Source organism: Hesperophylax consimilis, chromosome 6 (assembly GCF_061612785.1).
Source record: "Hesperophylax consimilis isolate HC1 chromosome 6, BYU_Hcon_1.0, whole genome shotgun sequence".
In the NCBI taxonomy this organism is placed as follows: Eukaryota; Metazoa; Arthropoda; class Insecta; order Trichoptera; family Limnephilidae; genus Hesperophylax; species Hesperophylax consimilis.
Genome location: NC_142841.1, coordinates 5,913,803 through 5,930,970, shown reverse-complemented (window position 1 = coordinate 5,930,970; position 17,168 = coordinate 5,913,803). Strand labels below are relative to the sequence as shown.

General features: G+C 32.3%; 1 protein-coding gene across 1 annotated transcript in view; it reads left to right on the top strand.

The window, feature by feature from the left end:
* Positions 1–17,168, top strand: part of LOC149422889 (acetylcholine receptor subunit alpha-like) — a 460,793-nt gene that overhangs the window by 315,538 nt on the left and 128,087 nt on the right. Inside the window, exon 5 of the mRNA XM_089632334.1 lies at positions 680–789. Within this exon, the coding sequence (XP_089488460.1) occupies positions 680–789 (110 nt within the window). The remainder of the gene's footprint in view (positions 1–679; positions 790–17,168) is intronic.

Genomic DNA, 17,168 nt, shown 5'->3' with positions numbered 1-17,168 from the left:
AATGTAAATGAAAATTTGTATCAAAAAAACAAATTTAAAAAATAACAATTTTAAAACTTTTGTATCAAAATTTAACAGTTTTGCCGGTGCAGGCCTTATTGTGGTATAAAATATTGATTCAGCATATATCTGACTCTGAGTATAAGAGGAAAGTTGAACATGGGCACAATACTAGGTTCACAAAGAATGAAGGCATGCTTGTACCTAAATATAATAATAAATACGGACAGCGAACCCTAGAGTATAATGTGCCTAAAATATATAATATGCTACCTGGTAATATTAAGAAATGCGAATTTCCAAATAGAGTCAGATATTTGCTGAAAACATGGCTACTAGGTAGAAATAATTTGTATTAGGCGATTTAATGTGTAAGTTTATTGTTATTGTATAAATTAAGGTCTAAGTTGTAATCTGTAAAAAGTTGTAATAAAAATCCTGTTTGACAAACTACTTAACTGTAGTTTAACGGGATATATATGAAATATATAAAAAAAAAAATTAAAAAATAAAAATCACGGGAGTAAGTCAAGTATGTCCCTTAAGACCTTGTATATATCTCCAAGTTAACACCTTGCCACACAATTTACAAGAGTACATAAAATCACTAGACGCCGCTAGAGCCAAATAAGCAACGTGGCATTATTAAATGAACCGACTTGTATTTTTGTTATTGCAGAGCTGGTTCGACTACAAGTTGAAATGGGACCCCAAGGAGTACGGGGGCGTAGAGATGCTGCACGTGCCCTCGGACCACATCTGGAGGCCGGACATTGTGCTTTACAACAAGTAGGTTACTTTTACTTGTTTTGACATGGGTACTTATCAACTGAATACACTAAGAGAGAAAACAACGATACGTGAATTCTACGTTTTTACCTAAATATATTTTTTTATTCATATAACTAGCGCACGTGGTATTATGGCTGTAGAATTGATAATTGTATGTTAACAAAACAGTGCGATTCTATGACGGTTGATCCCTCTGTCAGTTGATCCATCGAACACTTGATCCCCTAAAGGATTTTTTTCTACTCTTCGTCCTCATTCGGAAAGGAAAGGTATAAGGCCGCATGAGTATGTCGTATTTTATCATTCGGTAGTATATCCTCACTGCATACTCCTTCGGGGACATGGCATTATTGTTATCAAAAATATTTGAATAGTGGATTTCCACTCAAGAAGCCTGTAGATATAAGTATATTGGCTTTTTATATACGGCCTTACATACTCTCTGCATACTTACTTTACCAGGAGGTACAGCAGAAATAATCCTTTAGGGAATCAAGTATCTGAGGGATCAAATGGTAGAAGATCAACTGTCCGGGGGGTCAACTGTCTTGGGGGTCAACTACTATCCGGGGGATCAACTGTCGGCTGGCATGCCCTTGAAAAATTACGACAGATGATTTTAGTTGTCAAGATTGACGCTAAAAAATTTAAACAAAAGAAAAATATATTTCAAATAAAATAATTTTCAAAAATTGAAAATATTATATTATAGGTATGCACTTCATCGCTTTCCTCAATTTTAGGTATCAGTTATAATTTTGAAAATGACAGGTAAATTAATGTTTTTTAGAAAATATAATTTATCGGCTGTTTTTTTAATTACCTACTTTATCGATTGTCTGAATTCACCCGTAGTTTCAATTTTGAAAACAAATCCGTGTTTATTGAACCAGAGTTACAATCATTCACAGACTCACTACCGAAATTAGTATGTTTGATTAGATCACTGAAACATAGAATAATAGATAATAATAATAATAATAGGGCAGTATAATAGACGGAAGGTATGTACAATAAATGCTTAAATAAAAGAAAATGAATAAAAAAACGTTTAATTAGTATTGTTTTCAGCTCTAGGCCATAAATTTCACCGTAAATACTCGTTGAAACCAAGATAATTATACCTATCAATAAAAATAACTTTTTAATGTTGAGCTTTCAGCAATTGTTTTTTTACATTAACCCCACACAGGATGCCCTGAGAGAAATAATTTCCTTCATAGCCTCTGTCATCTTTTGGGATGCTGTGTGGAGGGTCCGTCCAGATCTGGCACACCACGCAGGTGTTGGGCAGGCGCATCTTGAACACACTTCACCCGATGAACCCGATCGAACACGATGTCTAATTCAAAGGTTTAAAGAAAAAAAAATTATTATTTTAATATAGATCATTTGGGTTACATTAATACATACATATTTTGCAAAATATAATATTTAGGTTCATAATTGGTCATGTATACCTTATCAGAAAAGAGGAGCTCTTGTGCCTGATAAGGGAGCCACGATTCTTACTTAGATTCTATGTTATAATATTATGTTATGTGTAAATTAATTAACTAGCGACAAAAATGCTGCATAAGCCATATTTCAATCCAAGAAACCTCGAGACGAAGGAGAAAAAGTTCGTTCAAACTTAATAAGTAATTTAATTCAGGTAAATATAACCTCTGTTTTGCAAATAAATAACAAAACATTTAAGCGGTCACTTGAAATAATTAATGTCGAGCATTTCGTTCCAGAAGCCTTTGAATAATTTATTTTTAAAGGGCTTCTAAATTTCTATCAAACCGCCATTTTGTCTAAGAGGGAAGACTATCAACAATAATTTACCTTTTGTAATTTTAACTTCATTCACTAAACCGAATTTTGCCATTTTCGACAGTAAAATTCATTATTGGTGTTTGAATTTTATTTATAGAAATAGTACAAAATCTGCACTCTGAACAAGCAAATCTCCTGTATGAGCTGTAGCATTACGAAATTATCTCACGTAACAATCACGCCATTCTTCATGGGTAGGCAGATATGAAGAACCGCCAAATTACTAAGTCTCAACGGATCGTCTCATACGTTTTGTCCTATCTCACCGATTCTAGGTACCACCCCTTATTCAACAATGCATTTCACAGCCGGCAACCCGGGCGTTTATTGACGTATAATATATGTACATATATGCAAGTACGTTATCCGCCTCACTGGACGATGTCTGTTCTGAGACGAGTAGTAAATTTCGAATGTCGTCCTGGGTGCTTATTCCCTGGATACTCCTTTCTCTGTACATTTGATCTACGCATCTAGATCAACGGAACTATTTTTCGCAAGCTACTTAATTTTAATCATGAAGACTGCAGCTTGAAATATTTGTAATTTAAATTATTGAAGACAATATAAGCGATTCTTAAACGAAAATTTGATGCTTGAACCCAGGACCTTCGCATTGCCGGGGCGTTGTTATACCAACTGATCTAATGCGACCCTATCTCCTTCTGTCGTATTTAACTTTATCATATTTTGAATAAGAACTACAAACATTATCTTCATTTTCTCACCCCAAATTTTCATTGGAACTCCATCTAAGTGTAGTCTAGATAGTGTCTTGTACGTTTGTATTTTTAATAGTCCCATTAGCTCAGTTGGTAGAGAAGTGTCCCGGCAAGGCGATGGTCCTGTGTAAAATTTTCTTTTATAAATCGCTAACACTGTCTTCAATAATTGAATATTACAATTCGAGGTTTAACTCATTGATTTATTCAAAAACTAACAAAATTGGTTCCTCATTTTTAATATCTTAAATAAGATTTGTTTTAAATAAATAGTTTTAATAGCTGCGTTAAAATCCTTACACAGTTATTAAGGAGATTTTCGGTAAGTGAATTTTTTTACAAATTAAAAAAAAAAAACAATTAAATTGGGGACGATGCCAAACGTACAGAAAAGCTTCATAAATAATATTATGAAATTTCTCATTAAGATCACGTGTATAAACCTGATTAATACTTTTCAGGGTAAAACGTGAATTTTATCATATTATCCAGAAAAACAGATTTAATGTCACTTCTCATTAAAATAAATACGATTACCATGAATAATAGCTTCGTTAAATAAATCCGTGATTTTCGAATGCGTAATATGATATATTTAGATTAAAATGTCAAAGCGAAAATAATTGACCATTATTTGGAAACTATGTACCGTTACCACTCTAATCTCATTATAAAAAACACACGTCAGAATGACATAATATATTCAGAAAAAGTAAATAAATAATATATTTTCAAATAAGTAAAATGGGTGGTAGTTTGCTAACTGGACATCTTGTATATTGATGTGGTAATTAAAAGCACTGCTTTGCAAGAATGATGCGAGAATTTATTTTGTGAACTCAATAATCCGCACATTCGCTCGAAGTTGAGTTATTTTTCGTGAGGCCAATATTGCCTAGCTGGCGCGTGATTCATTGACGGGGTAACTATGCTCATCCGAGTTTCCCTATTATAAAATCGGTAAGTCTTCGATATGCATATTGTAGCGTCAGATATTTAATTTAATCAAGAATTATTTATTACATAATAGTTTTAAAGTAAGATGAACATAATACATGTTTAATGAAATACCATTTGTGTTAAAAAATATATTGAAATGTTTTCCTTAGCAAGAGTTTAAAAAAATCCACCAAGTTTTACGACATATTCTTATTAGTTCTTATAAAAAATGTTAAATGTAAGTCTTCCTTTTTTAAATCAAGCGCTTGTTTATCAGGTAGTCTTTCGATCCCGCTCTGAAAGAAATAAAGATTAAGAGAAAATAACCACATATTTATAATGTAAAAAAATGAACAGTTTTATTATCAGTTATCGTAATTTTACACTTACTAATACCAATTTTATGTCGTTTTTACCTACCTCATCAATTCAAAATACATAAATATTAATATACAAAATGTATTAAAAAAATGGAATACTACAAGCACCTAACGCCAATTTATCCTAATTAGATATATTTTTTAAACATTTTCTTAGGTACATTTTTGTCGCCGTAAATCGATAATTCAGCCTTGTGTGGGCCGGGTGGAAGGAGCCGACGAGTCACGAGGCTGGCCAAAGAAGCGATGTTTCGTGCAAGAGCGTCATCCCGTCTTGCCACGCTTGCAAACGCTAAATTCGGTTTTATCCCCCCAGGTGCGCCAAAAGATGTTTCACTCCTAAATATATATTTTTCTTTATATCATTTATAACTTGATTATTCTTATTTGGGTGACCGGATAAATCGTCAAAATGATAATTCAACACATCTTTAAAAAGTTATTTAAAGTCATGGAAAGTGATGAAAAAAAAACTTTTTTAACTGGGTTAAGTAGGTTAGGTTAGGTGAGGTGAGGTTAATTTAAAAAAAAAATCATCGTTCTTAACGATATTATATATCATCTTATATCACTTTTTGTGTTGAGTTATCATGGAACCCTTATTTGATACATTGTTACCAAATTATTTATTATGTGTTTTTATGGTTTATAAAGCGATTAAAGTATTAAAGCATATGATAACAAAGCAAATAATCAAATTGGGAGGCGGGTATGAGAACCGCCGCCCCGGAAACCATTAATTGGACATCCGACAGGTCTGTCATAGGTCACCCCAAGAGTTTCGCTACGTTTGGTGACTTAGCAGGGGTGCCCGGATTCATGGGGTGAGGATTGTCAAGTTCTTTTTCTTTACTCTCCAGCAGGACTTTTTCGACCCATTACCTTCCACAGCAGTGGGAAGGATGAATTCAAACGACTGTCACTTCTGGACACACTGACCCCCAGATTCCCTGGTACCTTTTCCTTGACAGATCTTCCTCTCATTAAAAAATCATCTATACAACATCCCCAAAGATGACACTGGCCATGACGGAGATTATTTAGTTTATGTAAGTAAAATACAAAAAAACACATATTCTCTTAAGAATACATGTGTTGGTTTACCGTTTTACACAAATACATACGACTGTGGTGGTATGTATTTCCGTTATGTCTTCGCTTTAAAAATTTAATTTGATCTCCTATTTTTTATGCTGGAAATTTGACTGTTGGCGCAAACTAAAAAAAACTTTTCCGTTTTCCGGGAATATTTCAAAAGCGGATTCAAATTTGGCTCAACGGAAACTGAACCTTTGTAACAGTCAAACATTAAACACTTAACATTATTTATATTTAACGACATTGTCGCGTCATTGCTTTAGTACGCCCTACTTTTAAGTTCGGTTAGGAACCTAGAAAAAAGCTGTTGACTTTGTGAAATACCGGAAGTTCGTCTGAGGGATTCTCCTGTAAATAGACTGATTCTTTGATAGAAAAATGTATTGAAAATGTTTTTATCACAAATTGTTTTATCACCTAGCTTTATCGTCATTTGGTAAAAAAAAATGAAATAAAAAATTCGCGAACTTCATTTTTTTATTTTTTAATATTTATTTAGATTAATGCATTTTGTTGAAAATTAATTTGATTTATTTTGTCCACCATTGGTTTTATAGAAGCAAACATTTTATTTATTCTGTGGTTAACTTTTGGATTGAATAAAAAGCGTGGTGTTATTATACGCATTCTTAGAATAATAATAATAAGTATTATTATTATTTATTCCAGAATGTATGTAGGGGTAGTGCAATGCAATACATTCCATATTTGAAATAGTATACATAGTAAGTAATAAAAATAATAATAAGGTAGGTAATAACATAGGTGATTCCGACAGGCACAAAAAAGAGGAATTTAACCCTTAAATGCATGATTTATTATTTTTTCTGGAAAAAAATATATTTTGTAGATATTTACATGCATATGCAAGGAAATATAAAGAATTTATTTTATTTGTAATTTTTTAATGATATTTGATTAAAAAAATTGTTGCAAATTTACAACACCATGTATTTAATAAAAAATAATATGAACAATTTACGTATGAAAAAAAAATAAAAAACCTAAAAAAAATTCTCAAAACTAATAAGTGTACCGGAAAAATACGAGTTATTACATATAAGTATTGTATTATTGTATCTACTTACCTAAGAAAATCAAAATAATAACAGCAAAACCAAACTGAAATTCTAACCTCCAACCAATTTTCGAGAATCTTCACTTTGTTGAAGAAAAAGTGACATTTGACATTCGCGAAAGAAAAAAAAGGTGATGCCACTCGATAAAATATATTACCGTGAACTTGATAATTCTAAAACGGCATGCATTAAGTATATACCAAAGAGTTAAAGGTGGTTTGAACGGTATGTTGCAGTTTTACAAGAGTATGCATTTAAGGGTTAAGTGAAAAAAAAAAATATAAACACAAAAATGAGTGTGAACAGCCGTTTATGGGGGATATTTGCACATCTCCCGTCTCCCGAGGGGACTCCATGCAGGCAACCATGGCAGTGATGATTTTGTTAATTGATTGGCGTAGTCTGCCCCATAAGCTTCCCATGTGATGGCGGAGTAGCGCTCTGAAATTAATAATTGTAATGTATGAAATGGTGAAATGTAATGTATATTGTAGTAACATTCCAATGTTTACAAAAACGGTAGAGCAGAGATGTCCATCTCATGATTGTGGGATTAATTTCCTGTCAAGTAAGTTGGGTGATCATAAATAATAAGAATGAATTCTTAATGGAAAATATATTGAAACATCAAGAGTTACAACAAAGCAGTACAGATGATAAACATTGTAACCATAGAAATAAATATAGGCACATACCCGATGGACTCCTGAATCAAACTAAACTAACTTAACGTGAAACGAAAGAACGACAACGGATGGCGAACGAAGACTTGCTCTCGGCAGCGGGGAACGGACCCGAGTCGAAAGCCAGGACATCCTTCTCTTGGTGGAAGCAGGAGGACGCAACTCCTTCAATGGACGCCTGCAGGGGCATCAGGCCTGCAGCACGTGGTAGTCGACCAGACTCTTCAACGGAGCTAAGACAGCAATCCGTTCTCTTGCGACACGGGGACACTCCGCCAAGAACAACCAGCCACAGCTAGGACCAAACCCATCTCGGTTTCAAGTCCGAAACACGAGCACTCCGACATGACCATCGCCCAACACTCAATAAAAGCGGGATTCCATATTCCCCACTAAAATAATAACAAACACGAACTGTTCGTGAATGGATAAACACCCCGCGCCTTTTTTAAAAGAAATAATAACTCCTATTCACATGATTAACTCAGATTGAAGCCCCTTTAAAGGAGAGTGACTGGATCCACCGACCCACCGGCAAGGCAGGCCGGGGAGGAGGTGCTCATAAACAAAACTGTACTTCCTTCCTTCAAAATATTGCCAGAGTTTGAGAAAAAAACACCATAGACAAAATAACCCCAATTAAGCAAGAACTAAACTTGTCACAAAATATTTATGTGACAATTCCCCCCTTCCCACAAAATGTTTGCCCTCAAACATGAACAACTAAGACCACTAATAAACTAAACTATGAGTCCATCAGGTATCTAGAAAAATGAAAACATAAACAATAATTAGTAGTTAAAATAACAACTTAGAATTAAGTTTCTTAAAAACTAAATTTCTTAAAAATAAATTTCTTAATAATAAAGAAAAAAAACAAGATCACTTTTCCTTGCACAGGAAATAAAGTCCAATTAGGCTTCACTTTAGGGTGGTTAAACAGCCCTCACTTACACTGAATTTACGCTATAATTAAATAGCAAAATGAGAAACCTATCTAACTAAGTCCATCCGGTTTAACAGTCTTATGACAAAAATCTTATGACAACATTCTTATGACAAAACTTAAAATTAAACAATACTTAAAATTAAACAATCATAGATAATGAAAATATCTTTATAGATATACATTTTTTTTACAATTCAGAACAATGGAGTTCAAAGTAGGCAAAATTAGTACACAAGAAAATACTGTTCTGTGTTATTAGTAGTATAGAATCAGTTTACAAACTGTCTATTAGACGTGACCAGAGTAGGGGTTTGTATTGGATTATTTATCCATCATTTTTTATCGTTCGTTATTGAACCAGGATTTACAATTCCGAAGAAATACCAATAAGTAACAGAGTCGTCAAACAAGAATAATATTCAAATTATCCATTTTGCGAAAGTCAAATCAGGTCAGGTTTATAAAACTATAAATACCTGCCAATCAAGGTGGACAGAATAGGATTTACATAACACAATACCTATCTATTTATCAATCAGTTCATGACCAAAGTCAAATGGTACTAAAAAGCAAAACAGAAACTAGTAAGTTAAGCTCATACCTTAGGATATACAAAAATCCATATAACATGCATAACCTGCAGCAAAAACTCAACAGAGTGACATTGATTGTAAAAGAAAAGAGACCAAGGCAATACCCAAGCTGGCATTCCTTAAAAGAACACTCCAAGTGTAGACAAAACGTCAGCATTTCTTGTACAAACAAAACAAAATTGTGTGATCAACTATGGCTTTCAGTGAGTTGACACTATTCGAGGGTTGATCAATCCAAAATTTAATGAATGACACTAGTAATACTTAATTTATAGTCTAATACTGGTATTAACAGTAAGACTCTAATGTTTATCACATTTAGACTTAAAAACTATACAGAAACACACTTTCCTGTATTAGAGGCAAAGTGATAATTCCAAAGGAATTAATTACTAGTTAAGCACTCTCAAAGCAGTACTAACTTTGTTAGAGACAAAACAACTCTCTTATGAACTAAGACTTATTTAAAGAACTTTTAGGAAAGCTATACCATACTTAAAGTTTATGAAATACAAACTATCAATAATAGACTTAACAGAACTTTTGTGCATCAGAAAGTAGCTCAAGTCTCTGAAACACAAAATTCCAAGATATACATTCTGAAGTTCCCTGGAGGTTCAATGGGCCGATAAAAGGGCCTCCAGTGGACTAAAGAAAGAAGGGCATAAACTTAAAAATAAAAGTATTACAACATAATCCGTTATACAGACGGAACCAAAAAAAATAAATCAATGTGTGTGCACGTAAGTAACTAAGTGTATTATAACCAATATAATCAAATATTTAAAATACCAAAATCCCGAAACTAGTGTATGTTATTAATAACAAGAAAAAACATAGTAACGAAGAAAGAAAGACTTAACTAACAAAATTTGGGCGCCAGTGACCACAAGGATCACGTTCCAGTTTACCGAGGGTAAATAAACGGTTTATCGTCGATAAACTAGATTATAGTGTCCGTACTGAGCACAAGAAATGGAGGTACCAAACTCCAAATCATGAGAACAGAACAGTCACAAAAGAATTATAAATATATATTGCAATAATGTGAAGGCTTTGGTAGGCCAACACACTAAAACATTAGCCTCCTTAAAAAAACAAAACTAATCTACCTGAAGAAAAAACAAATTCTTCATGTTAATATTAACAAGTAGTCTAATAACTTGTCCACAATGAGATAGCGACACACATGCGTCCATGTTGTGTGTTGTAAACTTATATTTATTACTAGTAACCGCTGACGACCCTTTATCACCCCTGTACACAGAATGCAAAAGATCGTTGGCTATTTTTTTTTTTTAATAATACTTAACAATAACTTAATTTAACTGGGGAAAATGATAATTAGAATTTTAATAATTATTCTTCAATAAGAATATTATCACTTATGTAATAATGAAATATAAATAATAATTTATTTATAACAGATCAATTACCAAACACCCTATACAAGTCAACTCGAAAAGTAGAAATTGTTTACACTAATACGCGTCAAAACAGTGCCGCCAACGTATTCTCCAAATAAATCAGTGCCGCCAAGCGACGACATACGAGTACTCCAAGTACAATTAAGAATCAAGGACAACTACTTTATTGTAATTTAATCAAAAAAACAATTATCCAAATTGTTATAATAATTGATAAAGAAAACAATTAACCAAATTGTTATGATAATTGATGTAGATGATGATGATGCTCTTTATTAAAAAATTACACGTCGTTATTTTCGATTAAATAAACCGCAAAAAAAATAACGAAGTCTTGTGCAGACATTGACAGTTATCCATGTTTGTAAACAATGTAGTATTTACTAGTGCCTAGTGTCAGATGACACCACAACAACATATTCAATAATGACAGAAGTGCGCTGTCATTGAAAAAAAACCATGAAAAGTCTCGTTACAGGTTTTGTATATGAAATGGTAATATCATATAAAAGATTCTTTGAAAAAGGTATTTCATTATAAAATAACAATATTGAACATTATTTGCATGTTTATGTTTCATCATGATAGATGACAAATGTCAATGTACACATTTTGACAGATAGTATTTTTAGAATGTAAACAAGTTATTTGTTTTGATAGTAATTGTGATAATAATAAGGTAGGTAATTTATTTTTTCACAAAGTCGTAATTTGAATGTGTACTGGATTCATAAAAAAACTTCCATATTACTGTGCAAATATATTTAAAAAGTTTATATTGTACGTATGTTTGTACCTTGTATGCATTGCAATTACAAATAAATTGAATTTTAATATCACAGTTGTTTGTATTGATATGAAAAATATACCTCCGTATTGAATATAAAAACACAATGTTTTTAACAAATGCATGGTAATTTTTTAAATATGATTTAGGTATTATTATTTACCATTCATAAAAATACAATCGCCTTTGATCGCTCCATAGATCGCAATGTTTGTAAACAATGAAGTAATTACTAGTATCAAATGTCAGATGACATTAACAACAACAACTTAATTAAGAATGACAGATGTACGTAGTACATAATATTATGTTTGACACTACATTGATATTACTTTCAATAATTATGATTTATTTACGAATGACTTGTAACAAAGTATTTCGAAAGTATCAAAAGGAACCATTCATAAAAATACAATCGCCTTTGATCGCTCCATAGATCGCAATGTTTGTAAACAATGAAGTAATTACTAGTATCAAATGTCAGATGACATTAACAACAACAACTTAATTAAGAATGACAGATGTACGTAGTACATAATATTATGTTTGACACTACATTGATATTACTTTCAATAATTATGATTTATTTACGAATGACTTGTAACAAAGTATTTCGAAAGTATCAAAAGGAGATTTAAATTGTGTTTACGTTGGAATTTGTATTTACCCAGGAACGTAAACAAAACTACATATTATGATAATACAGAATATACCGAACTATATTTTGTAGCAAATAATAATGAAAGGTTTTACTAATCATTATTCAATTCGTATTGCGTATAAACAAAGATGTTTAATCAAGTTATTATTAATCAGTATGACAGGTAAGAAACAAGGTTTGACGTTTAACCTTCAAAATTTTGACAACCAGAGTTGTTTATAGATCAACAAGAGAATCATAGACAATCGATATTATATTTTAAGAAAAAATAATAATTAATTTACTCAACTTTCGAAAACTTCAAACTTCAACAGTAATAAGTTGTCTATACTCAAACAATGAAAAGTTCTTTGCAATACAATGACACTCGGAAATGCAAACAACATAATTATTATAGGTTATGTATGAGAATATATGAACATAACATTGAATAACATTAATATTAAAGGTTATAATGTTAGAAATTAGATATTCTCGAGCAAGAAAAACAATAGTAGACAATAGGATATGTAAATGTAATTATATAAATGTAAAGTACACACACATAGATTTAATTTTAATATTATCAACTAGTATTAATGAAAATCCAACCTGACATGACAGAAAAAAGTATACGGCACCGAAAATGAAATATTTTAAACGTTGAGCGCCAAATGTAATGTATGAAATGGTGAAATGTAATGTATATTGTAGTAACATTCCAATGTTTACAAAAACGGTAGAGCAGAGATGTCCATCTCATGATTGTGGGATTAATTTCCTGTCAAGTAAGTTGGGTGATCATAAATAATAAGAATGAATTCTTAATGGAAAATATATTGAAACATCAAGAGTTACAACAAAGCAGTACAGATGATAAACATTGTAACCATAGAAATAAATATAGGCACATAACCGATGGACTCCTGAATCAAACTAAACTAACTTAACGCGAAACGAAAGAACGACAACGGATGGCGAACGAAGACTTGCTCTCGGCAGCGGGGAACGGACCCGAGTCGAAAGCCAGGACATCCTTCTCTTGGTGGAAGCAGGAGGACGCAACTCCTTCAATGGACGCCTGCAGGGGCATCAGGCCTGCAGCACGTGGTAGTCGACCAGACTCTTCAACGGAGCTAAGACAGCAATCCGTTCTCTTGCGACACGGAGACACTCCGCCAAGAACAACCAGCCACAGCTAGGACCAAACCCATCTCGGTTTCAAGTCCGAAACACGAGCACTCCGACATGACCATCGCCCAACACTCAATAAAAGCGGGATTCCATATTCCCCACTAAAATAATAACAAACACGAACTGTTCGTGAATGGATAAACACCCCGCGCCTTTTTTAAAAGAAATAATAACTCCTATTCACATGATTAACTCAGATTGAAGCCCCTTTAAAGGAGAGTGACTGGATCCACCGACCCACCGGCAAGGCAGGCCGGGGAGGAGGTGCTCATAAACAAAACTGTACTTCCTTCCTTCAAAATATTGCCAGAGTTTGAGAAAAAAACACCATAGACAAAATAACCCCAATTAAGCAAGAACTAAACTTGTCACAAAATATTTATGTGACATGATAATGTGTACATCATATTTCTAACCTGAAGAGTAAGATGACAATGAATTCTTCGGTACCATATGAACTGTTCACAAAACAAATTTGTTGGGAACCCAAAATAATCTCTATTTTAAAGGATTTATGATTTTGAATGAACTACCGACAGATGTTAATGGGAGGCTACAAGCTAAAAATGTGTTTATTCTTGGTATACTTTATATACAAACGGATTCTTGAAACGTTCGATTTCAAGCACAAAACTGGTTTTTATTTATTTTGTAAATAATTTTAAAAAAAAAGCAAAAAAGTTAAACAAATTAAACTGTCACAGATAATCTTAGCTATAATACTGTATTTTTAAGTTGTTTCCTTTACGCGTTCATACATTTCTATTGAAAAAATATTTTTTTTAGCAGCTTACATTTATATTTTTTATTGAGTAATTTATTATTTTATTTGTATTCTACTTAACCGAAACGATAGTAAAACTTTCAATTTATCTAAAGGATATTTTTTGTATTCATAATGTGCACTAATTCGTTATAAAGATTAATCAAAATAGTGATTTAGCACTAAGCTTCGCTTTAAAGAAGCTAAAAGCCTTGCTGCTTTTCCTTGGTTTTGCCTAAATACTACAGGGTTTTCCAATAAGAGGTATTATTTTAAATAGCCTGCTATTTCGGTAGATGTTACTTTTGAAGCTGCCATTTTTGACATTTGACAAGTAGAAACTACGTCATTAATAAAAATGGAACGATACTCGCTTCAACAACGTATTGAAATTATTAAAATTCACTTGAGTGAATCGAATGCAAATCATCTTGAGTGATGAGGCCCATTTCCACCTCGGTGGCTTCGTCAAAAAGCAAAATTGTCGCATCTGGGTCTCGGACCAACCCAAGAGTTATTGTTGAAAAGCCTCTCTATCCTAAACGTGTGACTGTTTGGTACGGTTTATGGTCCGGCGGAGTCATTAGACCTTGCTTTTTCGAACAGTTACGGCGAATGGATCGCTATCGAGAGATGATTACTTATTTGTTATGGCCGGAATTGGATGGTATTGATCTGGACAACGTTTATTTTCAACAAGACGGCGCTACGTCCCACACAAGCAACGAAACCATTGATCTTTTACGATTGAATATTAAAATAACACCTCTTTTTGGAAAACCCTGTATGACGAATAAATTTTAGATGCAGTGTAAAGTGTGCCTAAGTATCATAAAAATACGTTGTTAGTTGTTAGTAAAGGTTTATACTAGATAAAAAATGTAATTTTTATAACTAAATAAAAAACATACACAAAAAAGCGATCAAATTTGCCTGAGTGGTTAAATGAACTAATACTTTTTTTTCTTTTCCTTGGCTCAAATTAGCGAGTTTTTATTTTACGTTCTGTTTTATAGCAGACATTAACATTTTAATCTGCGTAAAAAGCGTCAATTTGTAAAGAAAATTTTAATTCGATTTAAAGGCGAAAATTTAATGACGATGCAAATAGAATTAATGACGGCGAAATGATATTACCTTTTCAGAAAATTATCCTAGATAAAAAAGGTGAAATTTTAAAAATAACTGTTATAGGAACACTTACTACTCCCCCATTTTTACAGATCCGTTTGCTGACCCGCCTTAAAATGTTATATAATTATATCAAATTTCGAAAGTAACATTTATCATTTTTATTTATTTACTTAGTTCGTTCATAGATACACGTATGAAATAATGTAATGTTAGACAGATTAATCATTATTTTACCTAGAAGCAATGTTCCCCACAAGGTGTGCGGGTATGCGGCTGCACATCTGTTAAAACTCGTCCGCACACATGTTTTCATCTTCCACACACATCTCGAAGAAAGGAAAAAATCACCAAGCATACACAAAAATAATCTACAATTTATGATATGTTCGCACCATATTATGTTATGTATTTTGAAAAACACTTTTATGAATTATCCTTTGTTTGACGTCCTAAGACGTTTGTTATTTTTAGTGTGTGAATTGTTTACTTGCATAGAAGTTGTACTATATATTTTTACTGAAACTGTTTCATTGTTTTGTAGTTAATAAATAATTCATATTCTTCCGAGGCGATACATAATTTCAAGAAAAAACACGGGCCTGTTAGGAATCGACATAAACCAGAAAATATAAATAAATTATATAACTGTAGCTACACAAATAATGGTCGATAATTAATACCAATGTTTCACTAATTACTAACCCACTGGGCTCCAATATAAAGAAAAATTTACTAATTTTTTATTTCATTGTTTTAATATTAAATTTAATTACAATAATGACGTATTGCTCAGGTGTGAAACGCCTGTGTTGAGATGGCAATTTACAGAGTGGTTGATAGCTAGGTTTTTGCTAACACAATATTATGAAAATGACAGATAAAATAAAATCAGTATTTTATTGTTATTTTTTATAATACAATTCAACAATGAATATGGAAGATTAAGACGAAGTGATAATAATTTTAAGTAATTAAATTTCAGTTTGACAAAACATTGACATTATAAACAATTTTACTACAACAGTAATGAATAAGGTTTTTTATATCCCACATACTTTAAAATGTAATTTATTAGTTCGTGGTACATTGACTTATAACTTAATTTTACCTACAGGAATATCCGTATTTGCGCACTAGTCTCTTTCTTCCTTTAATATCTTTAATAGAAAGATATTAAAGGCCGAAAAAATTGTGAATAGTAAAAATATTGAAATAAATGTCACAATTTTTTAAAAAAGTGAGATAGATTTTGTTACAACTTATGACTATACAAATAGTGTGATATAAGTTCTAGCAACTTACGACTATGAAAATAGTGATATAGATGTTGTTACAACTTACGACTATAAAAAATAGTGAGATAGATATTAATACAACTTACGACTGTAAAAACAATGAGATAGATGTTCTTACAACTACTTACGACTGTAAAGATAGTGAGATAGATGTTGTTCCAACTTACGACTGTAAAAATAGTGAGATAGATGTTTTTACAACTTACAACACTTTTTTTACAACTTACGACTGTATACTTATACAGTCTTAAAGTGAGATAGATCAGCGGATGGGGGCGGCCCCAGGATGCTGATTGCGGGCGCAGTTTTACTCAAGTTTTCGCTATGGTGAAACTTGTGTAATTAAATTTCAACCCAAATTACCCATATCGCACCACTAAAACACCCGTTACCCCGCACCATGCATTTGGATATAACCGATAGATACTGCAATACTAAAAATTAAATGCAGCGCTAAAGTTTGGTTATTCGTGAAATTTCTCTACTAACTTCATTGAACATACTGCAATTATAACTGCCTGCCTTCGTAAATGATGAAAAATGCAGATGTTTTTCAGCCAATTCTTGGAACATGGAAAAAATATGTTTTGGATGCAAAAATACCAACCAAAAGTTGTTAGTTCAGAAATCGTGGAAATCGTAAAAAAACAAACACAGCGCTGAAAATTACGTTTGTTCAGTGTTCAGGATCATGTTATTGAATACTTTTTCACAGCAAATCTATTTGAGGTAGTTTTTGTTATCCTATCAAAGGTTATTCAATATTCATATCTACATTTTAGTCTAGGTTGGAGAAAAAATAGAGAAGCCACCAGAATTTGATCATTTTTATTATTTTCAAATTTACTTTTGTAGCACTCGTTATAATTTTA